The sequence below is a fragment of the Scheffersomyces coipomensis genome (genome assembly GCF_036884675.1).
Source record: "Scheffersomyces coipomensis strain NRRL Y-17651 chromosome Unknown DFJ63scaffold_2, whole genome shotgun sequence".
Classification (NCBI taxonomy): domain Eukaryota; kingdom Fungi; phylum Ascomycota; class Pichiomycetes; order Serinales; family Debaryomycetaceae; genus Scheffersomyces; species Scheffersomyces coipomensis.
In genome coordinates, this window is record NW_027042893.1 from 1,468,747 (window position 1) to 1,494,666 (window position 25,920).

General features: G+C 31.4%; 10 protein-coding genes across 10 annotated transcripts; 1 reads left to right on the top strand and 9 right to left on the bottom strand. All coding sequences in view use genetic code 12, as the record gives it.

Moving 5' to 3' along the window:
• Positions 1–102: 102 nt before the first annotated feature.
• On the bottom strand, positions 103–807 carry DFJ63DRAFT_334061 (uncharacterized protein; the record flags this gene model as incomplete). The annotated part of the gene is made up of 1 exon (XM_064907964.1): positions 103–807. The coding sequence occupies one exon, from the start codon at positions 805–807 to the stop codon at positions 103–105; it is 705 nt and encodes a 234-aa protein (XP_064763797.1).
• Positions 808–2,567: 1,760 nt separating this feature from the next.
• STP4 (Stp4p) lies at positions 2,568–3,764 on the bottom strand (the record flags this gene model as incomplete). Its single annotated transcript, XM_064905841.1, has 1 exon — positions 2,568–3,764. The coding sequence occupies one exon, from the start codon at positions 3,762–3,764 to the stop codon at positions 2,568–2,570; it is 1,197 nt and encodes a 398-aa protein (XP_064763798.1).
• Positions 3,765–6,485: 2,721 nt separating this feature from the next.
• Positions 6,486–7,466, bottom strand: FEN12 (fatty acid elongase; the record flags this gene model as incomplete). Its single annotated transcript, XM_064904826.1, has 1 exon — positions 6,486–7,466. One exon carries the CDS (start codon positions 7,464–7,466, stop codon positions 6,486–6,488), a length of 981 nt encoding a protein of 326 aa, XP_064763799.1.
• Positions 7,467–7,881: 415 nt separating this feature from the next.
• Positions 7,882–12,516, bottom strand: ROM2 (Rho family guanine nucleotide exchange factor; the record flags this gene model as incomplete). Its single annotated transcript, XM_064907403.1, has 3 exons — positions 7,882–8,054; positions 8,100–11,294; positions 11,352–12,516. 3 exons carry the CDS (start codon positions 12,514–12,516, stop codon positions 7,882–7,884), a joined length of 4,533 nt encoding a protein of 1,510 aa, XP_064763800.1.
• Positions 12,517–14,574: 2,058 nt separating this feature from the next.
• On the top strand, positions 14,575–15,246 carry VPS20 (ESCRT-III subunit protein; the record flags this gene model as incomplete). The annotated part of the gene is made up of 1 exon (XM_064907965.1): positions 14,575–15,246. One exon carries the CDS (start codon positions 14,575–14,577, stop codon positions 15,244–15,246), a length of 672 nt encoding a protein of 223 aa, XP_064763801.1.
• Positions 15,247–15,309: 63 nt separating this feature from the next.
• On the bottom strand, positions 15,310–16,641 carry HEM2 (porphobilinogen synthase). Its single transcript, XM_064909114.1, has one exon. The coding sequence runs from the start codon at positions 16,396–16,398 to the stop codon at positions 15,373–15,375; it is 1,026 nt and encodes a 341-aa protein (XP_064763802.1). The 5' UTR covers positions 16,399–16,641; the 3' UTR covers positions 15,310–15,372.
• Position 16,642: 1 nt separating this feature from the next.
• DFJ63DRAFT_71523 (uncharacterized protein) lies at positions 16,643–17,968 on the bottom strand. The gene has a single exon (XM_064909115.1). It carries the CDS (start codon positions 17,653–17,655, stop codon positions 16,795–16,797), a length of 861 nt encoding a protein of 286 aa, XP_064763803.1. The 5' UTR covers positions 17,656–17,968; the 3' UTR covers positions 16,643–16,794.
• A 64-nt stretch (positions 17,969–18,032) lies between these two features.
• NSP1 (FG-nucleoporin) lies at positions 18,033–20,606 on the bottom strand (the record flags this gene model as incomplete). Its single annotated transcript, XM_064905842.1, has 1 exon — positions 18,033–20,606. One exon carries the CDS (start codon positions 20,604–20,606, stop codon positions 18,033–18,035), a length of 2,574 nt encoding a protein of 857 aa, XP_064763804.1.
• A 474-nt stretch (positions 20,607–21,080) lies between these two features.
• GPM1 (phosphoglycerate mutase) lies at positions 21,081–21,827 on the bottom strand (the record flags this gene model as incomplete). The annotated part of the gene is made up of 1 exon (XM_064907966.1): positions 21,081–21,827. The coding sequence occupies one exon, from the start codon at positions 21,825–21,827 to the stop codon at positions 21,081–21,083; it is 747 nt and encodes a 248-aa protein (XP_064763805.1).
• Positions 21,828–22,774: 947 nt separating this feature from the next.
• Positions 22,775–23,608, bottom strand: DFJ63DRAFT_334070 (uncharacterized protein; the record flags this gene model as incomplete). The annotated part of the gene is made up of 1 exon (XM_064907967.1): positions 22,775–23,608. One exon carries the CDS (start codon positions 23,606–23,608, stop codon positions 22,775–22,777), a length of 834 nt encoding a protein of 277 aa, XP_064763806.1.
• Positions 23,609–25,920: the final 2,312 nt, after the last annotated feature.

Genomic DNA, 25,920 nt, shown 5'->3' on the forward strand with positions numbered 1-25,920 from the left:
GTATATTAGATTAAAAATAAGTTATATTATTAAATAATAAATTAAGTTATATATATATAAATGAAAATTACTCTATGTATGATTTCGTAAGAAATAATAGGTCTATAATAATTCTTCTAAGTTTTCAGTTGATACTAAGTGGGTTACCAATTGATAATTTATATTGTTTTGCTTTAACACATCATCATTAAGGAAACCACCTTCTTTGATCATTTCTGTAGGTTTTATGGTAATTCTACCATTCTTTTTGAATACATACTTAGTCAAGGCAATAGCATGAATCTTTTCTTCCCCTTTATAAGTAGTAATGAACTTTGAAATGACAAATAACCATTTTGAATCCCAAGCGAAAACTCTTGATTTGATTTGGAAAGGTTGATATAATTTCAATTCCTTTTTAAAGAAACATTTAACAGTTGCAATTGGGGCATAAGGGATATTACCAAAACTGACCGATTTATATTCATTATAAATATTATCATAATGATTCCACCAAGTATTTTGGAATACTTTTGTAAGTAATTTAGTTCTAGCTATATCTAAATCTAAAAAGTAAGTTGAATTTGATTTATGTAAATACATATCCAATTCCAAAGGTGAAACTCTAGTATCAAGAGTTACCCATGAGAATATACCCTTTGGTAAATGATTAGTATTCTTTTTCCCATTTGATATGTATGATGATCTTGTCAAGTACCATTGTCTGAATACTTGATAGTAGAATCGAACACAATAAGCAAACGGTAAAGTCTTGTGGGTAGATATAAGGAATGCAATGAATAGATATTTCGCAACAGTTTTAATCATATTGGTGTTTTGGTGGAGGGTATGATGGAGGGACAGATCAATTGAAAATGTCTGATTTAAAGGAATAATTGTCTGGTTTTATGGAATGATAAAGAATGAATTCAGATGCAAAAATTAGTCTATAGTAAATCCAAAAAAAGAACCAACAAATTTTATAAGTCTGAGATAGCTCGGGTAAAGTTTATACAAACCATATAGCAACTTCCAACTTCAAAATCGTTACTTTAAAAGTTGAAAAAGTGTTATGTGGTACTAAATAGGGAGGTAACCAATGGTTATAAGAAATTTAAAATATTTTAGCGCGTTTAAACCCGCTGAACTGCGCTGCCTCAGGCAAGATAAAACCATGTGACTTACCGCAGCATGTTAAAAAATGTCAAGAGATGTCGGTATTTAAGGTTCAGTTAGTGGGACCAAGAATGCATAACTACGACCCATATTCCTGAACTTAATTATTTATCTATGTAAAACTAAAACTTTAGTTTTATATACATACTAAAATAGGAGTTGTTATTATAGAAATCATTTTTATTAAGCAAACTAAGGCAAGATGATCGACCAAAGTTTCAATTCCAGGTCTAATTACTTTATAGTATTTCTTTTAATCCAGCTAGTTTCTCGGATAAATTTGTCCACACCGCTCATCACCGCATCACACTCAGATTCACATTTTTATCTCACTAAAATTTGAAGATCCTGATATGAAAGACTTCTTGCTAGAATTTTGCGTAAATATCAGAACTTTAATTTGTTTTTTTCTTTTGGTAATTTTTAGTTGAGAATGAACGAACGATCGAACAAAAGTTGTCTTGCTACGCCGCATCAACCGCTGCTACTGCGACATCAACTAACAACTAATTAATTTATTGCAACTCAGTACCGAGATTTTCTTAATTCCCCTTCATTTTAAAACGGGCGGCGGAAATAATTCTCGCTACTGAGCTTACAATTTCTCGTCCCTTTCTCACTCTCTAAATTAATTTGCCATTAGAAAACTATTTTTACTGAGGATTTCACATCATTATGTAAGCGCTAATTGATGAATAATTTAGAATTATTTTATCCCTATAAGTCATAAATTCCGCCTAAATAGAAAAATTATTTTGGCAGTTATCCGTTAACTTTTTTTTAACGTAGGGAAGCTTTGTCTCACTCTCTCTCTCTCTCTCCCGTAAAGGATTTATCAATACCGAAATTGATTATCAACTTACTAAGCGCTTATCTGGGGTCCAGTTTCATGGTTAACAGTCATGTCAATGGAACCATATGATGTGATTGTGGTGTTCGGTCTTTGAACCATGTTTCAGTTCCCACTCATTGACTTCATGTTGTTAACATTGATTAAAAAATATTGATTAAGACTTCTTATCTGGGAACAGTCTTTAATACTCGAATCGTAAATAAAAATTAATGATTAATTTGATAAAGTAATATACATTATATCCATAACTACTTTAATTCGTACCCCATTAAAATGAATAAGTCATTCTAAATAAAATAATAATAATAACAAAAATCTATACAATAATAATAATAATAATAATAACGATAAAAAAAGGTTCATAATTGTTGAAAGTCAAGAATTTTAAAAGACCAAAAGCACAAACAATAAATATAAAAACAGCAACAATAATATAAACAAGTTGATAAAACCTCAAACCATAAGGGATATAACAATAATCTAAACACCCAATAAATAACAAACCTTCATCACAAACTTCTCAACAATATGAACGAATTAAAACCTTTTTAATTTTTCTTTACTCTTTTGATAATACATTAACAGCATAAGGACATTGATTCTTTTCAATATGATTCGATAACCAATCATCAACATTCTTGAATTCAATTTGACACATTCTACATTTCCCTGCCACTTTAGTTCTTTGATCCTTTTTAGTTCCATTAGGATATTGGAAATGAATGGCCTTTAAATGATTCTTAAAAGTATCACATCTTGAGAAAATACCAGTTTGATGACAACAATTATCATCAACACTGACACCTCTATCTTCGATTTCTTCATGATGAGAATGTTCATGCTCGACCTTAACTTCTGATGTAGATGGATCTTCCATTTGTTTAAATGGACATTTGAATTGACCTTTATCACTACCAATTTCTTTCCAATGACATTTAACATGACGGAAAAGATCATTTGATCTAGCAAATCCTCGATTACAATATTTACAAATATGAGGTCTCGAAGTCGGTTTTAAATGAGTTGATTTATGAGTGGCTAAATTTGAAAAGTATAATTTACATTCAGGGCATTGTCTCTTCTTTCTTGGTTTCCATTTTTTATTAACTCCTCCATTAATCGACGAAGTTGTGGATGATGATGTGACTGATTCAGTATTACTATCTGATTCATCATTGGATGAAATAGTAGAATTACTTGAAGATAATGGACTTGCAACTTGGTTAGGTGGAATAACCAGAATAGATGATCTTTGTAGTTGAGGGTGAGACTGTGGTTGAGGATGTTGAGTTTGGATTTGATCAACAAATGAAGATCTATAACTTTCTTGATAATAATTTGGTGAACTTATTGGACTAATAGAACTTGTATTAATACCATTTGCAGTTGTAGTGGTCGTACTATTATTAGAATTATTGCTGGTCGTGTATGATGGCGAATATGATAATGAAGAATTTATAGGAGAAGTACCGGTTCTACCTGCTGCTAATAAAGGAGGTAACATAACTGCTGATGATTGTTGAATATGATGATTGGTAGGTATAGTTGGGACATTAGTTGGTAAAGCTAATGAATGAATCGAAGGTAATTTAGTATTATTAGTATTATTAATAAATGGTGAATTTGAGGTCGAAGTGGAATTGTAAGCACCGCCGCTTAAGTTTGCGGAAGCATTTCCACTAGGATCAGATCCATTATTAGGTTGTGATGATTGTTGTTGTGGAAGAGGGTAATGATAGGATAATAATGAGTTCATCTTGACATAAGGGTATTGAAGATGGATATGAGATGAACTTATATAATTATCGATAATAATAGAATGACTTTTGCAAAATATTATAAATTCAAATTTATAAATTATGGAGAAAAATTAGCTTATATATAAAATCAGCCCAAATTATGTCAAACCGATTTTTCTTTTTTGTCTGTCTGTCTGTCTGCGTTTCTTAATTTGGAATTTGGTGCTTCAACAAAATTATCGTAAATAAGATCCTGATAAAATGGGTGTGCAGCAATAGTCTTTTATGCTTTAGAGAACGGATCCGGATGTCTAAACGAGAAATTAATTTTTATTCCTCCTAAATAGTGAAAAAAAGAAATATTACAGCCGCAAAATGTCGTAATCGGTTCGGTCATAATCATAAGTAGTATCAATAATCGCGCTTTTGGTGAATAATAAAGAAGATGTCGTCGTGCAGAAAATGTCGCTGAATTTTTCTATTTCTCTTTTGCTTACGGACCTCACGGCGCGACACTTGGGGGGTTAATTAGCGTCCGTATCAGCCGTTTGGTGCTACGAGATAAAAATTGTATCAGAATTATATTATATTCGAGTTTTTTTTAATTATATCATAATAAAGTTCGGTGATTATTAGTAATATCGGCAAAAGAGAATATACATCTGTTCAGTATTATATGATATATAATACACCTGATAGGCTATCCTATTTATCTATGGTGATGTAATAATGCCAACCATGTATCTTGGGTTGCTGATAGATTAAATTAGTGGACGATCTCTCTAATAAGACTAATTTTATTAATCTCTAATATGAAATTAGAAGAAGAAGAAGAAGGGCAGTACTAATTTTAAATTAATTAATAATTGATAAACATTGGTTTAAGACAGGTGTCAACAGTCGCAGTATTTAAAAAAAAAAAGATCTCATACTTTAACCCTTGATATCAGGAATAGGGGTACTTACCTAAGCGTAAGAAATAATTTTAATTTTTAAATGTTTCGGTGAGAAAAAAAGCTCAGCGGGTAGTTTTCAGTCTGGAGGGAGGTCGAAATTAATAAGATAATTTATATGGAGTACATTATCTATATACTGCTCGGAGAATAGTAATGGAATATCTATGATCAATGATGATGTTATATATCAGGTATATGAACTTGAGATTCTCAGTTAAATTTATCAACGAATAGGACTCGGTACAGTTCGGTTTTTGCTTAGAGAAAATAATCTCCGATTAATGAGCGGTAACTCCATCAATTTTTTATTTTAAAAAAAAGAATTAAAATTTGTGAAAATGAGCAAAGAAAGCTCAAAATTACAAAATTCTTAGTAATTATTTTCAACAGTACCCTATCCATTCAATCCTGGTAAGGTTTACGTTAAAAAAAAAAATAGCTTGAACTGACAGCGAATTATACTGAAATCAGCCCCACGGTGGGGAAACCCTCTTGTGCCTTTGTTTATTTTTAATTACTGTATTTCAGGTATAACCAGTAGAATGATAGTTATTATATAGATATTATCAATTGCCGACTAATATGAATAATATAAATTTAAACAAATAGTATGTCTGAGCTTAAAGGATGGAATGGGAATAAATGTTAAAAGTCAACTTAAAAATGCCATCATCGAGGAAGAGGCTGTAAATCAGTAAAAAGTATAATTGGGGGAACGAGAGAAGATGAAAGAAGGAGGAGGAAGAAATATTTGGGATTTAAAAGGAGATGTCATGTCACCAACTATTAATAACCTAAAACCGATTTGTAATGTTTACATTATTTTCTCCTTGTTTAGCTTACTCCCTTGTTTATGGTTTGGTAAGTTTAAGTTTATTTTCTAAATCAAATTGCTATTTCCATTACGTATTTAAGCATTTAAATAATGGTTTGTTTTCTTGATAATCGTCTTAGTGGTAGAGACAGGAAATAAAATTTAATTTCGCCGAGATTTTATGAGCAAACTGCAAATGTTTAAAAATTAAATTCATCACGATATAATCATCAATTTCCACATTAAATTTAATTTGATATATTTATCTACATTAAAGTTCAGTATCAATGGTACACATTCCAGATAACAAGTGAGCCCATTATCAACTGAAACACCTTGTCTTTCTCCTATTTCATTCCATTAACCAACTGTCATACTATTTCATATCTTCCTCCTGTCACTAAATTTCAATTTTACTGACAAATTCTGTAACGGAACGGCTAGCAACAAATTTTTAAACCCAAAAATTATCCTTTTTTTCGTTGGTCGGTCTTATGTCATTTTTTTAATTGTTGTCGTTGAATGTCGTGCAGTTTAAAAATGTCTCTTTTTAGATGCAAAAAAAAGAAGATCAATCTTATTGTGAGAGTTGTCTTTGCCCTCCAGTTATATACAGGAACATATATAAATTAACCTCCGTTTAAATCCATGGTCGGTGATCGGTCGCAGCTGTTCCCATTTTATAGTTGTAATAGTAATATTAACAGATCATATTATTTATTATTATTATTTTGTGGGTGTAAAATTAAAACTATTTACAGGGTAAGTGTAATACTAATAAACCCTATAAATAATATCTATGTATAAAATTAACGTATATATGGCATAAACTGACTCAACAAGTCATAACTCCATATATAGCATGGAATGGTAGGGAAAGGAAAGGAAAGAGAATCATCACATCAAATCAAATCATATCATATCAGTTCAGCTCATCTCTCATCTAATAAATAGAGTAATAAATCAATCTAAGCTTTTCTCTTCGAAACTTTACTTGGACTCTTAACTCCAGTAGAAACAGCTTCAGACTTGGTTTCAGTTGGAGCAGTAGTAGTAGTAGTAGTAGCAGCAGCTGGTTTCTTATCACCTTTGGTCTTATAAACCTTGATGTAAAATGAAATGAATAATAACAAATAACTAGTTAAAATCAAATAACCATAAAAGGCAGCCAATTCACTACCATAACAATCACCAACATGAGGCAACCATTGGAAATATCTAAAGGCATAATGAGTATAAGTTGCGAAATAAACAAATACTAAATCAATTAAAAATTGAATGATTTGAAATCTAGTAACCCATTCTTTCCACCAGACTCTAATTCCTCTGGCACTTAAAAAGTAATACCAATACATAACAACATGAACACCTAAATTCAAAGTGATTGGAACCCATTCAACTGATGTAGAGCCGGTTAATTGAGTATAGCATAATAAAGCAGTAGCACCATGATGATAAGTATGTAAGAATAATAACTTCTTCTTTTTTAATACTAAGAACACAGTATCAATCAATTCCAAGTATTTAGTTAAATAATTCAAATAGTATAAGGTGACTAACTTTTGAGTGAATGATTTTTCATTACAAATAGCAAAGAATAATCCATGATTATAAAGAATTGGACTTAATTGTTCAATACATAATAATAATAAACTACCTGAAATCAAAGTCAACACAAGATTATGTAATTGAAATAAGAAATTCAATTTGAATGGAGCCACTTTGAATTCATTCATCAAGTATCTACCACCGAAGATAATGATATAATACACGATAATAATCAGGATCGAATGTAAACCATTAGCTAAGAAAGTTTCATGATATATAAATTCAAATTGATCAGCAGGGTACCCTACTACTGTTTCAAATAAGGCACTGAAAATTGGCCAAAGATGTAACCCAAATGGTCTTTCAAAACTAGGAGTACTAATGTCAATGATTGAACTCATCTTTCGTCGTGTGTTCCGTGGTATCCTGACTTCAACTAAGTAATGAAAGAAGAAATTGTAAACAATAAAACACCAAAATATTCAAAATCAACAACATCAACATCAACATCAATTTTTTTTTTTTTCGTTGCTCTTTCTCAGAATTTCTTTTTTCTTTTTTTTCTGGTTCGTACCGACTTTCAAGGCATGTGAACTGAACTGCAACCAACCACCGTCAACTACGATAATGTAGCAATTACAATGATGATATGTCTAGTATAATTCAGTAATTATCGTATTTAAGAATAGATATTTATATTATTTAAGAATGCTAGAGTTAACCTAAGCTAAACGTAATGCAGTATATACATACATATATATATACTTTGTAATTAATTATGGTCTTGACGTGTCTTATCGTGTCTTATCGTGTTTTCTAATATTGAACAGTTGGTGGTGATGTAATCAGGTTTCTTATAGGTAAATTATTATTAGATGGTGTCATAGTACCAACTAGAGTATTCACAGAATTACTAGTTGATCCACTTCTTTCTGATACTTGTGCCGAGGATAATCGATTAGCATTATTACTATTATTAGTAGCAACGCCTAAAGTTGGAGTTGATGGAGCGGATGAATTAGTACTTGATGTACCACTTGAATTAATTGGTTTTTGCTTTAAATTCAAGAAATCAATAGATACAATAATATCATATCCATTCTCTTCACAAGCATATAATGCTTCATGCTCATTCGAATGTAAAAATCGAATATTCTCTCCTACTAAAGCTCTTAATAAACTTGTAGAATGTAAATCACGAATTTCAATGAAATTTGGTTCAAATGATAATAAATATGGGAAAAATAATGCCACATTCTGAGGTATACCTTCCCATTTGAATCCCCATTCATGATATGATCTCCATCCATTCTTATTAATTAAAAATACAAATTCAGTATAACATAATAAGAATTCTTTTCCTAATCTATGAATAGCCAATGGAGTAACTGATTCCTTTTGAGTAGCAAAATCTAATGATGGATCAGCTTCATCTAAAATTGGTTCCTTTTTATTATGTTCTAATGAAATGATTTCAAATCCTTTGGTACATCCAATACATAATTGAGTCTTTAAAAATGAAATTGAAATTGGATCTGAATTGAAAGAGATCTCTTTAATATCAGGATTTTCGTGTCTCTTACCTTTATTTTGTTTATTACTTGTAACTTCAAATACACTAATTGAATGAGTACTTCCGGTTTTTGCAGCTGCCACTAAAATCTTAAAATTATGAATACCAGTCTTAAAGAATGAAACGTGATCTAAAACTTGACGTCCTGATTTTGTATTCTTAACATGATCTAATGAATCAGTGCATGATAAATCAAATTCAAATAATGCTTTATCACTCAAAATAAATAATTTAGAATATTCAACCACAACTTCAATTTGAGTAACATTAACTTTACTAATAACCAAAGTTGGATCAGAACAAATCTTTTCATTAGAAGTGGCACTGATAGATCTAACGGTTGATACCCAAACCCCAGTATCAGTACCATAAAGTAATTTCTTACCCCCATAACAAGGTACAGCACAATTGATTTTATTATTACCATGAAATCTTCTAGTTTCAAATTTACAAATTGAAAATAAATCATGTTTATCAATCAATTTCTTTTGTTGACTTGAAACTTGATGTAAAATTTGATTTTGAACCGCAATATCAGATGCAAATAAACTGAAATGAGCAGCATTGGTTCCCATACCAAGGAAATTCAATTGTAATTTGGCATTATTAGTATTAAGAGCATCAGCTCTATCAAATTTAGCTTTCATTCCACTATCAGTCACTATTGAACTGTTATACCTATGATTCATAATCAATCTTTGATTAGGGATATCAAATCCACTATTTATGAATAATAATGGTAAATAAATTGGTTTTTCATAAACTTTCTTAATGGTTCTCTTATTTTGAATTTTGGATTTCACTAATAAAAGAGCATGTTCAAATAAATAAAGTTCAATCTTTTCATTATCTCTCTTTCTAGTTAAACTAGCTTGATGAATAATTCTATTAGTAAATGATAATTTGAAATTATATCTTTCCTTTAACATCTTTTCACCTAATGATTTATGTAATTCTAAAACTTTTTGACGATCAGTACAAATACCAGTTTGAATATTGATTCTTTCTAATAATTTCTTTAATGGATCAATAACTTTAATGATATATTTATAATCTGGGGAATCCTCCTTAGTATATTTTTGTAATTTTTCCAAGAATAAAATATATCTAGCTGGTCTTTGAACAGCTTTAATTAAGAATGAAGTTAAATCTTGTTTTCTAGATTCAGGTCTACTTTTAGTCTCCTCAATAAACTTAGAATATCTTTCATTAACTCTTTGTTGTCTTTCATGTTCATGAGTAGCAAAAACGTGATTACCAGCATAAGCAATAAATGGATCAAATCTACTCACATTTTCTAAAAAGATATCACAAATAACTTCAACCACCGGTTTTTGTTGTTGTTGTCTTCTAGTTAATGCTTCACTAAATGTTTTAGCAACTTTTAATAATTCACCAATACCTCCAAACACTAATAAGATAAAGTTCTCCCTATAATGAGCAGGAATAATATTTCTAGTAGGTGCTCTTAATGGAACAATATAAAAATCAGTAACAAATTCTAAATCCTTCACATAATCACGTTCAGTATATATAAATTCAAATATAACTTCTTGTCTTGTCTTTTCATCAGAATCTAATTTAGCCAATACCGATTCAGGAACAGTATCATGCCATGTTTGTTTATTTTCATCAGGTTCATGTAAGGATAATCTTGATTCAGCTCTCTTTAATCCACCTTGAGGTTTCAAATTAAGACGTCTTTGTTGTTCTAATCTTCTTGGACAAGCAATACTATAACATAATCTATATTTTGTACAAGTTGGAGAATAACAATCAGTCAAAATTGTGAAAACACCATTAACCCCAGTTTCTTGAGATTCAGTTAATTCTTGACCACCTCCATTAGTCGCACTCATATTACTTAACGATGTACTAGAATCTCCATTATCCAATAATGAATGTTGTAAGTGAGGTAATTGTGGTACTGGAGGTTGAACTGGTGATGATTGTTCATACTTATAATCATGTAAGGAAACATCATTTGATTCTTCAACTCCTTCTGGAATAGGAGTTTCATCAGCATAAAGATCAATATAACTAAAAGTTGGATTAAATACATAAACTTCATGAATTGAATCTCTTAATCTATGCACATACGTTACATCATGAAAGAATTGTTGAGCATCTAAGGATCTACCTAATAATAATGCTAAATTTCTATCACCAGTTCTAATAACACGACAAATTATATCAACTGCACTTTTACCTGTAAATGAATCATGACAAACCAAACCATTTTTACTATTAATTGATAATGTAATATTATCTTTAAATGCTTTAGCAACTTTTGATAAAATAGCAGGATAAACTGATGGTTGTGATAATGGAATCGATTTACCATTTCCAGTCATAGATTTAAACTGGGAACTATTCGAAGTAGTTCTATCCAATTTCGCACCAGAACTTACTAATGATGATGATGAATTATGTCTTCTTGACCCAGATGATGCTAATCTACTAATAGAAGTAGTTGATTTTGATTTTGGAGTTCCAGAATGTTGTAAAGGACTTGTAGTTAATGCCGTTGAGGAATTACTATTAACTCTTTGATTGGTAGGTTGAAATTGTAACAGTTGCAGTTGTTGCATTCTAGATTGATTATTATAAGTCATGGATGATGAATTTAAAGATCTAGTTCTTGCTTCATTTGATACTTGCCTGTTATTAGAAGTCGCGCCACTATATGTAGGGGTTCCAGGAGTATTATTACCCGTATATTGAGGAATATTTGGAGAAGATGCGATTCTTCTTGAAGCATTAACTGGAGTCAGTTGTTGTTGTAATGAAGATGGTTGATTAGCATTAGTTGGAGTGATTGGTGCTTGATTTCCCAGATTTTGATGACGAATAGGTCTATGAATTAATGGTTGTTGAGATGAAGATTGAACCGACAGGAATGGAACGGGAGGAACAACTTGAGGATTATTATAAGAAATTGGATAAGGAGGTTGATTATGAGAATCATTACTGGTGTTATTATGTTGAATATGGAAATTTCTATTTACACTTTCTTGAGATGCAATTCTATTACCATGAGGGAATGGATAATGAGTACTTGAAACTGAACCTACAGTAGAATTCACTTGCATTGGTTCTGAATCTGGACTTTCAGGGATTGAATAATTTGTATTATGAAATCTATGAGGACCACTATTAGTTGAATTGATACTATTATTGACCAGAACGGGTTGAGATTGAAGTTTTGGTGAATCAACAGGATATGGAGGATATGCTTGTTGAGTAGTTGGTGAAGCTGAGGCTTTCTCACGATAAGGATGAGAACGATGTTGTTGTTGTTGTTGTTGTTGTGGTGGTGGTAGAGGCTGTTGTTGTTGAACAGGGGGAGGAGCTAATGATGGATAATGATATGATTGAGGAGATTGCTGCTTCTGAGGAGGAATATTATTAGGAGGGATTTGATTCAATTGTAATGCAGGAGGAGCTTTTCTTTGATAATTATTTACGGGAGGCATTTGTTGGTGTGGCTGTTTTAATTGGGGAGGGATCTGTTGATTTGATTGATTTGGATAAGGTTGTTGAGGATAAGGTTGTTGTTGATGATGGTGGTGGTGGTTGTGGTGTTGAGGAGGAGTAGGTGCCTGTTGAGGTGCTTGTTGCTGTAGTTGAGAGTGTTGTTGTTGTTGTTGTTGTTGATGTTGATTGTTATGAGATGGTTGATGCTGTTGTTGTTGCTGCTGTTGTGGTGGTGGAGGAGGTTGTTGTTGTTGAAACCGTTGATCATAGAATCCTTTGGGTATCAAATGTTCTGGTATGTTCAATGATGCAGCGGGACGGTAATCATTCAGATTAGGAGGAGGAGGAGGATTTGCGTCATGGCCATTATGATTACTATTGGGATAGTTTGATGATGACATGATCACTAAGCTTTCTACAATTGCAAGATTAGAATGCTAAAATGATTGATATATCGATCTGTGTCTTAACTGTGTTTAATAATTAAAATTTATGAACTGAACTGAACTGAACTGAAACTAGCCCAAAAAGGTTTTTTCCCTCTCACTCACTCTCACTAATAGTTAAACTTTTTTTTGTCGTTTCTTTTTTTTTTTGTTTTATTTTTCTTGAGTGAAAGGATTTATTATTTGTAGTTCGAGTCACTGTCAACAATGGGACTCAAGATAATATTATAATGGTAATAGAAGTTTAAATCGATTATAATTGATTGTGTGTAAGTGGTAGTAGTGGTAAATGGTAGATGGAATTAAGAAAACTGGAAATTGAAAAATCAATTATATAATCGTGAATATCCATTACAACTGTATAGTACAATAATCAATGTTATTAGCAGTGATAAACTAACAGTAACGAAGTTAAGTTAAGTTAGGCAACGTAAACTAAAGTATCGTGGTCCTCCCTAACTAAATCCGTAACTTATCCCTATTTAAACGGATGAACCCCTCTCTTTTAGGAATATTATTTAATTCATTATTTATTTATTTATTTATTTATTTATATGTCAAAATTCCTAATTAAGAAACTCACGTTTTAGTATAGTAATATATAATATCTCAGTAAAGATCAACCGTCAATCCTTTTCTTAACATCAAGTGTCAATCGGTGATAAACAATTCAATTATAGGGCTAAGATTACTACTATTATGTCTAATTTGACATTAGTAAGGGTATTCACCGCCTTTATTTAAAATCAAATGGTACAAAATGGAAAAGGAAGCAAGTAACTAAAAATAAGGTACGGTATAACCAAACAATTGATTTGATCGAAAACTAACAATTGAAGATGATTAGTTGGAAGAGATGACTGTGATAATCTGAATCGATACTACAAAGAGATGAATAATTATATAGGTTAATCGGTTTACGTAGAAATAAAATGGTGTGTTCAATTATGGAAAATATTTACAAATGTTTAAAAGCAACTAATGAAGTAAAGGTCAAATCACCTTCTTTGCTTATGATAATATTTACGTATATGTACTAATAGTTAATAAATATGGCTTACTTATTACAGGAATAACAATTAACCTTAAACTTTCACCACACACTCTATAAAAATATCCCACATACCACAAACAACCACAATATAAAAAGTTATAAATAGTATCAATCGTTAAAAATCACCATTTAACCATTCAATTATATAATTATATATATATGAATCTACTACTGATATAACGTGGTTTAAAACCTTAAAAAGAATCTGTCAATTTATATATCTCTATGTGTAACGGTTAAATTTTGACTTTACAACTGGTGCCCCGTTCGTTCCCGCCTGAGGCAGTCAGTAAAATAAAATATGGGCTGCTAAAAAATAGCGACTTCAAATTTAAGCTAAACTTCGCCCAAATAGACAAAGAAACAACAAGTGTAGAAACACATATTAAACTTTATCATATCACATAGCCTCATCATTATCTGTTTCTTATCTCTTTCTATATAATCTAATCATTATCTTTCACTTAATCGTTGTTGTGGAAAGGAACCTTCGGAATGAGATGTCAACTTCCTAATTAGGAAGTCGCCCAACCACCACCACAACTCCTACCCAATCTGATTTAAAGCCATACCCACAACAAGATATAAAGTTATGTGTTTGAATGGGGTTATGTTGAATGATTATTTTACAACTCTTAGTTCTCAGTTTGAGTTTTTGATAATTTGAATAATCAGAAATAGTTTCGTAAATTCTCCCCCAGACTTAAATTTAGAAGCCTCTTGTGATAAGAAAGAAAGTCCAAAAAATCCATCACCACAAAAAAATGAGAAATCAAATTTAGGCAAAAGTGTGGATGGAATCAATGGATGAATCATTGGAATCAATCATACCAATTTAGTTTCATATAATCAAAGTCCATACCATTACTGAATCCAACTTACTATTGATTAGTTGAAATTCATCATTCTCATTCCATCTTGTGCCTTGACATCACCATCCTACATAACTAACAATAACCATGGGTCAGCAAACTTCAGCACCTCCAAAGATAACGGCTCAAGATAAGGCTATCTTTCAATTAAAACAACAAAGAGATAAATTAAAACAATATCAAAAGAAAATATCCATCATCATTGATAAACAATCGAATTTAGCCAAAGTTGCCATTCAACATAAACAATTGGATCGAGCTAAATTCTATTTACGAGCTAAAAAACAACAAGAATCAATCATATCGAAAACTTATAATCAATTGGATAATTTAGAAGGATTGATTGGAACCATTGAATTCAAATTGATTGAAAAAGATGTATTATATGGATTACAACAAGGTAATGATGTTTTAAAGAAATTAAATAATGAATTAAGTATAGATAAAATTGATAAAGTTTTAGATGATTTACAAGATGAAAGAGTTAAAGTTGATGAAATTAGTGATGCATTAGGAATGGGTTCAGGTTTAACCAATCAAGAAGAATTGGAAGTTGATGAAGAATTTGAACGGTTGGAATTAGAAGTTAATGGTGATAAAATCATACCAGAAACCAAGGTTGATGAACCTAAAGTTGAATTACCTCAAGTTCCGGATAATAAAATCATGCCTGAAGCTCCTACTAATGAATTAGAAGCCCCAGAAGAAGAACAAGAAGAACAAGTTACTTCTAAACCTAATGAACCCATTGCCATTTAAATCATTATTTAATACATCGTTATACATCATATACATAATAAACATACATATTTAATAGAATTATGTTATTAATATACTATTTACATTTAATCTCTTTTTATCATTAATTTAAAATTATTTACATATTTAATTATCTAACCATTCTAAGAATTCTGGAGTGAAATAACTAATAATTAATCTTGCTCCAGCTCTTAAAAATCCTTGATGACTTTCAAATGCAATTGTTTTTAAATCAACAATATTTTTTTCAGCAGCTGCATGTAACATAGCATATTCTCCACTAACATGATAAGCACAAATTGGATAATCTTTACATAATTTACTAGCATCACTAATAATATCCAAATAAAATGTAGAAGGTTTAACAATAACAGCATCAGCACCTTCTTCCATATCTCTTAATAAAGCACGACGAGCTAATCCAGCCCCACCAGGAGGTAATTGATATGCTTTACGATCTCCATGACTTGGAGCACTACCAGCAGCATCTCTAAATGGTCCATATAATCCTCCACTAAATTTAGCAGCATAAGACATAACTAAACATTTATGAGCTAAACCAGCATTAATTAATCCTACTTTAATATCTTTAATACGACCATCAATCATATCGGATGGAGCAACTGAATTAGCCCCTGCTTTAGCATAATTCACGGCAACTTGTCCAATTCTTAACGCGGAGATTTCACGATTAAGGGATCCATCTTCATATAAAATCCCACAATGTCCATGACTTGTATATTCACATAAACAGACATCACACATGATGAATAAATCAGGGAAATGTTGACGAAGTAATTTAATACTGGTTATAACTGGACCTTCTGGATCATCGGCTGCAGTGCCTACTTCATCTTTAACCCCATCCTTTAAAGGAACTCCAAATAATATAACTGATCTTAATCCTTTTTCAACTAAGGTTTTCACATAAGGGATTAATGTCTTGGTACCGTATCTTTTAATATTAGGTAATGCTGGGATAATACTTTCTTCTTCAGGATCATCACTAATGAATAATGGAAATATGAACATATTTTTAGTTAATTGTCTTTCATTTTGCCATTCTCTTGATAATGGATGATTGTATCCCCCTTGTAACACTGAACCAATGTTGGTTCCAGTGGCTGGCAAATATTCTGCAGTATGAACCATAGCTTGTTGTAAGTTGTATAAGGGTCTATAGAGTCTATCAAAGGAAGATTATTGGGGTTTGAATTTTTCAACCATCCATTTTATAGTTGAGATTTTCTGCTGACTGATTTCTCTTTAGTGAGCGGGATAAATTTGCCGTAAGCGGAAAAATAGATTGAATAGCGCTAAGATATACAAATATAAAGATTCAACTTTTAACAGTAATATGAATCATATATGGCAAGATTTACAACTTGAAGTAATAAGAATACAAAGTTTAACGGTGATAATTTAGTATTAACTATAAATAAGTACAAATAACAACTATATTGCTAGCAATAAGAAAAAAAATATACAAAATAATAAGTAATAGTAGTAATGTCGAGGAAAGCTAAGGATTAAGTCGGGATATATTACCTAAACTTTCTTCTTTTCTTCATCATCATCATCTTTTGATTCAACTAACTTACTATCATAAATGATGCTTTGACCAATTAAAACTGAATTCAAACTTAAGGAAGTGATATAACCGGCTAATAAGATCCAATCATTGTAAGATGATTTATTCTTCTTTCTCTTTGTGGATAAATCTTGAGCAGAAGTGAAAACTCTAATAATTGAACCTAATACATTAGCACGAAGAGTGATGGTAGATAAATGTCTGGCAGTTCTTAAATCATGATTTTGTTTGATTTGAGGTAATTTTGAAATAATATTAATTGGAATGTTTAACACTTGTAATAATGAAATCAATTGATGTGGAGCTACTTGAGTTAAGAAAATGATAGTCCCAACAATAATACCAACTGGTTGAGCTAATTTCTCCCCAACTACTTTAATACTATCAGTCCAAGATTTGTTTGATAAATCAGGTATTTCATTAGTTTCTCTTAATCGATAGAATTTAATTAATAAGATAATAATCACATTTTGTATCCCCATTAATAAACTTTCACCATAATCAAGGAATGGGTTCTTATTTTGAGAATTGAATACAACATGAATCAAATAATTGAACGATTCTATACTATAACTCTCTAATGATAACCCATTGGCCACTTTAATTCTGTCATCTAAAAGTTTGGGATCAATGATTTTTCTAATCTGAGGAATACGAATGAATGATGATACTCCAACTGTACAAGCACTTAATAATACGGCTAACACTTTGGCAAATCCAATCTTACTGATTTGCTTATAAGCCATTTGCAACACTATTTTCTTAGACACATCTTCGTTGAATAATAATTTGATAAGGGCGAAATAATTTGGTGGCATCTTGGTTGTTGATATGTATATATATTCCTAGTTGATAAGCTTACCTACAAATGGTATATGGTTAAACTTGGTTATATAATAATAAAGTTGAAATAATTGGTTCATATTTATATATTTACGGTGAGATTGAGAAATGGTGGGGTCAAAATAAAATAAACACTGAAATTTTAAATCATGTGCGCATATGATATATCCCAGGGATGTAATTCGGTTTAATTCATTCTGGATGCAACCTTATAATTCCGACAGTATGATCAGCTTTGATTCTCTATATGTCAAATCGTAAGATGTGCAAGGCTTTAAATAAAAATAAAAATTATATATTATACATTTTTTAATATGGTTTGACTATACACTATAAAATAAAATTAATCTATCTAATATGACAATTTCTTAGTACGATTGACTTTAGCAAGCTTTTCCTTTAATTCTTCTTCTCCCTTCTCAATATATTTCAAGTTTTCTAAATGCAAGTTTAACAATTGAACAATCTCTTCAATTGGATTACCATTATTAGTACTGGCAACAGTACTATTATTTGAATTTGATTTGATTATGCTATTGGATTGACCATTTTGATCATTTGAAGTATTAGCAAAATCATTAATCGAATTCTTAGTAAATACATCACTAACAGAATTAACTTCATTAATCAAAGTACTTAAATTATCAGTTAAATTATCAATTCTTTCATCTAATAATTCAGCCGCATGATATGCTTTTTCTCTTAATTTATCAGTAACACTTAAAGTACTAGCAGCAGCTTGAATAGTAGTATTACTACTGTTAGTATTACCACCAGTTGTATTATTATTAGAGTTAGAATTGGCATTACCATTATCTCCTGCATTTCCACTACTAGAACCATCAGTTATAAGTCCAGCATTTAACAGACTACTATTGTTTAGTTCAATATTATTCAATAAAATATCAGCTTGTTGTTCATAATTATGTAATAATTTTTCTAATTCATCTTGTTGATTTTCCACAAACAATAAATGTTGATCAATTTTATTTTGTAATGATTCAGCTTCTAAAGTATCTTGATTTAATTGTAATATATTATCTCCACTACTAACCAATTGTTCATCCCATTCTTTAACTTTGGATGTATAACTATCAAACACTTTAGATGTACTAGTCAATTGTTTAGACCATTTAATTATTAAATCATCCAAGGTCTTGTTATCTATCGAAACGGCTATTGGTTCTATTTTAGTTGGTTTTAAATTAGGTTGAGCAACTGTAGTGGTTGCAGTTGTAGTTGTGGAAGTAGTTGAAGCTGATGTGGGTCCACAACTAGTTGGAGCAGCAGTGGTTGCAGGTGTAGTGGCATCTTTCTTTTCTTCTTCTTTATTAGCACCACCAAATGAAAATCCACCTGTAGCTGGTGTGGCTGGTTTATCATCTTTTTTGGCTCCGAATGAGAAACCACCACTGGTAGCAGCAGCTGCTGGTTTGTCATCAGTTGTAGTAGATCCACCAAGAGAAAATCCTCCTAATTTGGCTGGTTCTTCTTTACTAGTTCCACCAAGTGAAAATCCTAAACTTGGTTTGGTAGGTTCATCCTTTTTAGTACTTCCACCGAGAGAAAATCCTCCACCCAAAGTTGGCTTTGGAGCTGAAGTTTCATCTTTATTTCCTCCAAGAGAGAATGAACCACCTAAAGTTGGTTTAGTAGTAGCTGCTGGAGCATCATCTTTCTTGGCCCCAAATGAAAAACCAGTTGATGCAGGTTTTTCAGCTTCTTTAGGAGCACCAAATGAAAATCCACCACTAGTAGCTGGTTTAGGAGCACCAAATGAAAGTCCAGAAGTTGGAGCTGGATCGTCCTTTTTAGCAGTTGAACTTCCAAATAATCCACCTGAACTAGGAGGTGGTGTAATAGAATCAGTTTTGGCAGCACCACCTAATGAAAATCCACTAGGAACTGCGGTCGTTGCTGAAGAACTTCCAAATAATCCACCATCTTTCTTTGGTTCTTCTGGTTTAGCAGCACCGAATGAAAGAGTAGTTGGGGTAGAAGTTCCATCCTTCTTACCGAATAATCCTGAGGTTGAAGAGTTATTAGTACTTCCAAATGAAAGGGCAGGAGGAGCTGGTTTATCGGTAGTAGTTGAGGTAGCAGGTTCGGCTGGTTTAGCACCACCGAATGAGAATCCTGAAGTTGAAGCATTAGTAGATGGAGCAGCGGAACCAAATAATCCACCTGCAGGTTTGTCTGTTGTGCTTAAAGTTGCAGCGCCACCAAAACCAAAACCAGTTGTAGGAGCTGCTGGAGCTGGAGTAGTTGAACCAGAACTAAATAAACCACCAGCAGGTTTGTCAGCGGTTGAAGCAGCATTGCCACCAAATGAAAATCCACCACCAGTTGTTGTATTAGAAGTTGTGGTTGGAGCTGGAGCACCAAATGGACTAGCTGGTTTTCCAATTTCATTCGATTTTGCACCGAATAATCCACCTGTTGAATTATTAGCACTTCCGAATAATGATCCACCAGTTGGAGCGGGCAGATCGGCCTTTGGAGCTCCAAACGCTGAAGGAGCATTTAAAGTTGGTTTATTACCGAATAATCCTCCTGAAGTAGATGCAGCAGGAGCAGGAGTTGGTGCTCCGAATGGTGAAGCTGTTCCTGAAGCTGTGGCTGGTTTAGCCCCAAATATTGATCCACCAGAAGGTTGAGATGCACCAAATGAGAATCCCCCTCCTGTCGTTGTATTGGCTGTATTTGAAGTTGGAGCATTAGTAGATGCAGTGGCAGCACCACCAAATGAAAAAGCTGGAGCAGGTGTACTTCTTCCACTATTATTGGCACTATTCAGAGCTGAGAATCCTCCAAATGCAGATGGCTTATTTTCATTGGCTGTGTTTGAAGCAGGTTGTCCAAACAGGAAAGTTGGTGTTGGATTACCACTATTATTATTTTGATTCGGTTGACCGAAAGCTGACATGATTAAATATATGTAAGTGGTATATGATTCAAGATGATTTTGATTTGAGATGGGTTGATGAGTTGAATGAGTTTATTAAGATAGGATGATTGATCACTGGTTGATATCAAGATGAATTGACAACGCGATAGTTATCAGATCGATTGATTTATGAATTGAATCAAACACAGTTTGAAAGGTAAGTTGAATATTTGAATATTTGAAATCGCTTTGTTGATACTCTCTCTTCAACTTTTTTTTTTTCTTTCTTTTCAGTTTGGAAAAAATGAGACTTTTTGTGTAATTTTCAGTTTTTACAGTACTAACTACAATTAATTTACAATTATCAATTGGTTTTGGGAGGTCAATTGATTCGGATGATAATGGAGGGATAATATCAGTAGTATATATTATAATCAGAGATATATAAATATAAAATCAATTTACGTTTTAATTATTAAGAAGGATTCAAAGATCATAAACAGATGAAAGCATCTATTTCTTTGAACCTTGAGCAGCAACAGCAGCAGCACCGGCAGCAGCAGCTTCTGGATCTAAGTAGTAAGCTGGTTTGATTGGTTTTAAAGCAGCATCTAATTCATAGACTAATGGGATACCAGTTGGGATGTTTAAACCAGCAATATCATCATCAGAAATTTTATCTAAATGTTTAACTAAAGCTCTTAAAGAGTTACCATGAGCAGCAACTAAAACAGTTTTACCTTCTAATAAATCAGCGGCGATTTCATCTTGCCAGTATGGTAATAATCTATCGATAACTAAAGCTAAAGATTCAGTTTTTGGAATAACAGCAGGATCAATATCACCATATCTAATATCACCAGTTTGAGAGAATTCCGAAGCATCATCTAAAACTGGAGGTGGGACATCAAAAGATCTTCTCCAGGTTTGGAATTGTTCTTTACCATATTCTTCTAAAGTTTGAGCTTTATCTTTACCTTGTAAAGCACCATAATGTCTTTCATTTAATCTCCAAGATCTTTTAACTGGGATATATAATTGATCAGCAGAACTTAAAGCAATGTTGGCAGTTTGGATGGCTCTTGATAATTTGGAAGTATATAAGATATCGGCTTGGATACCAGCTTCTTTAATTAATTCACCAGCTCTGTGGGCTTCCTTTTCACCAACAGCAGATAATCTAACATCAACCCAACCGGTGAATAAATTTTTTTCATTCCATTCGGATTGACCGTGTCTAACTAAAACTAATTTTGGCATTATAAATGATGATAGGGGTGGATAACTTGGTAGATAATACTTGAATAGCAATTGAGTTGTACTAAAGAGTTAAAAAAGCAATTGAAAAGAAAAGAAAAGAAAGTGAAATATATATAATATAAATTAATGTCGATCGATCGATGGTGGTTACAAAGGAGACAGAAAAAAAGTGTGGTGGTGGTGGTGGTGGGTGGAGGGAGTTGTCTGAGAGAAGTGTCGTTGAATGATGATTAGCCGACATAATTTATAATTATTCATTAATGAGAAAATGTCGGGTATTACGACATAGAACATCACCAGGTTAATTTTATTTTTGTCTGTCTGATTTTTATTTGGTCTGATTTTGACAGGGTTGCACCGAAAAATCTAATTTAAATTTCGGACTTCAGTTGACCAGACAGGTAAAATTAGCAGACAGACAGACAAAAATATTCTATTAGATAAAAACATCATATTATATTAATTTAACGAACAGTATTAGTGATTGTAAAATATGAGTTCATTTTGGGTTATAACGGATTATTTTACTAATAAATATAGTCATGATAAAAGAATTTATCTATTGCGGCAAGGGTGTAGTCTAATATATAGTAAATTTTCAAATTTAACGTAAAACTTAAAAATTATAATTAACTTATAAGCCAAATCTGACCAAAATGTTTAAGTTGTAATAGATTTCTTTAATAATTGAAATATACTTTTTAGTTTATTAAAATGTTAATTACTTCAACTATAACCAGTTCACAGATCGTAAGATAACTATGCTGAATTCTATTACACGCCAATATGATACTAAAACATTCTTGAAAACATTTATTTAAATATAAAAACTATACGTAAAACATTCAAAAATAAGCTAGGATGTAATAATAATGGTATCTAAATAGCAATGAGCTTTTATTTATTTTATCTGTGAGTTGGATGAAGTTAATTTCCAGAATTAATCTTCAACCAATGGTGAAATTATTAGTAAGTAAATTATCTGATTTTAATTTATGATCATTTGGATTTGCAGCCAGTTCATATAAAGTTACAACTGGATTTTTATTCAATGAGGTGAATTCTCCTCTTAATTCAATATAATGTAAATGACTAGCTCCATCTTCATCATCACTATCAGGTTCACTATCGTCTTCTTCTTCTTCTTCTTGTTCATCATTTTGTTTATATTTACTAGCAATATAAATGGTTAAATGATGAACACCAGTGAATAAATGTCGAGGTAAAAGGTGTTCAACAAAATCATCATCCGATTCTAATTTCTCAGGCATAATATCCTGAGAAGTTTCATCATCATTATACATTACCCCAAGATGAGGATGATTAATGACAAATGTTGGTTTTTTATTTTCAATTTCACTAAAATCAATTGTTTTATCATTCTTATATAATTTAATCATCTTAGGACAATATAAATCCCCATTAGTTCTTAGAATTATGGAGAATAATTTGGTTGATCCATCTAAAAAGGGAATATGAATAATTAATTCATGATTATCATCTGATTTTATAATTGGTTTTAAATGATATTTTAAATCTTGAGTTCGAAAAATCTGACTCAATTCACATGGAGGATTAGATAAATTCAAACCAGTTACTTTAGATAAATCAATACGAGGTAATAATGATTGTGATGCATTGGTTGCAATTGGTGCTATATGAGAATGACCATGAGAATGGCTATGACTATGACCATGGGAATGATCATCTTCATCTTCATCACCATGAGAATGACTATGAGAATGACTATGGGGATGGTAATGCTCGTCTTCACACGACATGATTTATATAAACTGTTGATTGATGGGATTGAATTGATAATTGATGGATCAATTAATAATTGAATGATTCTGTTTAAACTTTCAAAATGCAAATCATTCTTTTATTTTTCATTATGTCATTTGAATTTTTAGTTTTCGATTTGTCATTTTTTCTCAATCCCATTTGTCGCAAATTAAATTTTGTCATATTTTTCTATTTTCGACAAAGTCGTACGCGAAAAGATTTGTTTTAAGATTGTATCGACCAGGGGATCGATGATGTAAGTTGTAACCTCAATTGCCCCTAAACCTCAAAACCGATAATAACGTTAGTTCATATCTAAATATGATTATACTTACGTCATATATTCTAAAGTTAAATATAAAATTGACTTTATAACGTGGTTACGTATGTTTATGTACGATTTAATATATGTTCTATTCCCAAAGGGGAACCACTTTCCAAAAATAAAAAACACGTCGATTCACATATATATTTATTTAAAACAAACATACATCAAAAATATCAATATTTTTTTCTACTATATTTTAGGTTTAGTTAAATAATAATTCTGTGGTTAGACCAGGAGTAAAGATATTATTGATAATAAGAAATAGAAGGTTTTGATAAGATAAGCATTCGTAAGATCAAGGGGGAGTTTCAAATGAGTTGATACTTTCATTCATGCCTTGGCAAGTATTTATTTGTGGTTGAATCGTATATTGGGCATAAGATAAATATTGAACTAAGGAAGGTGTTGATCATGATGATAGATAACATATAACATATTACGATGTTTCGCTTAATATATGGTTTTTAGTATCGTAATATAAACAATGTGTATATATAGGTACTAAGACAATGGACCATTGATAAGATTAACAGTGTAGGTTTATTATACGAGACCAAACTAAAAAAAAACAAATGTACGCGACAAAGAGATTGCAAAAATTATGTCACTAACAAAATTCTGTTTTCTTTATACGACTTTTAATTTTTAATTTTTTTTTTTGTCAGAGATTTTTTTAATTTTTAATTTACAAGTTAGATAATGAACAATTTACACACATTCTAAAAATAGTGCTTTATTGTTTATACTTTATTTACATTACGAAATTCGTGTTTTATATATTAATGTTGTTTGTTTGTTTTGATTTTGCTTAGCTTCAATAGATGTAAGATTTAAAATAGTAACAATGATGTATTGTTTGATACGAAATAGGTTATCTTAAGCCATAATTTAATAGAATGAAATTGGGTGGTTCAATTAACAAATTATGTATACCATAAACCTCAACAGCACTACTTTTCAGACAGACCGTCTTTCAGACAGACCGGCTCTCAAGAATGTCTTATTTCTTCAAAGGGTGCAGTTATGTCATAAATATATATTCAAACACCTGAAGGATGACCGAATTAAAATCAACCTTCGGTCTACACGTGCATAGTACATCATAATTCTTACTATCAAATTGGGGGATGCCGTAAAAAATAATTTCCTGGATAAATAATCTTACGGGTTACAATGCAAGTGCGCTCACTCATGCTAAAATTTTGTACACAAAAGTTTTTGGGACTGGATGCGTAGGGGGGTGATGAAGGAGGGGAGGAGGAAGATTAAGAAGCATTAGGGAGAGAGGATAGATATTAACGCAGAATGATGAAAGGAAATATTCAAAAGATAGTGCAAAATTATAGGCGTCCTTTAACATATTCCTTGATAAGATTTTAACGAGGTATAGTTATCACTATAAATGTAAATCTGTCAATATTTGAACAATAGTGGTAGCAATGACAATAACAAAGATAGACACGTATTTCTCATGTACACTTCTGTGTGGTTCTGTTGTTCTGTTGTTCTACACTGTTCGTATTAATTTTTTTGACCTCACGCTACAATAAAATTCCGATTTATAAAGAACAACATTATTGAATTGAAATGAACCTGAAACGATTGATGTATGTCCAATGAATTTTAAGCTTAGAAATTTATTTATTTTGCATTTATAGTATGGGCTACAAAATTTAAGACTATAAGATCTGTAAACTAGAAGGAGTTTGTCCTTAGATCTATTACCCAAATACATATACCTGGTTATTTTGAAGTTAAGCTTTGATCGTACACTGAGCTGTAGCCATAGTGATGATGCTTAAAAAAATGAACAAGCCCATTAATTAATTAAAGTTTTATTTTTTTTAATTTCTTTATTTTTTTTATTTTTTTAATTTTTTTTTATTTTTTTAATTTTTTTTTTTAATTTTTATTTTTAATTTTTATTTTTACAGTTTATACAGTGTCTGTCTGACTGTCTGAATTTATAGTGATTAAATC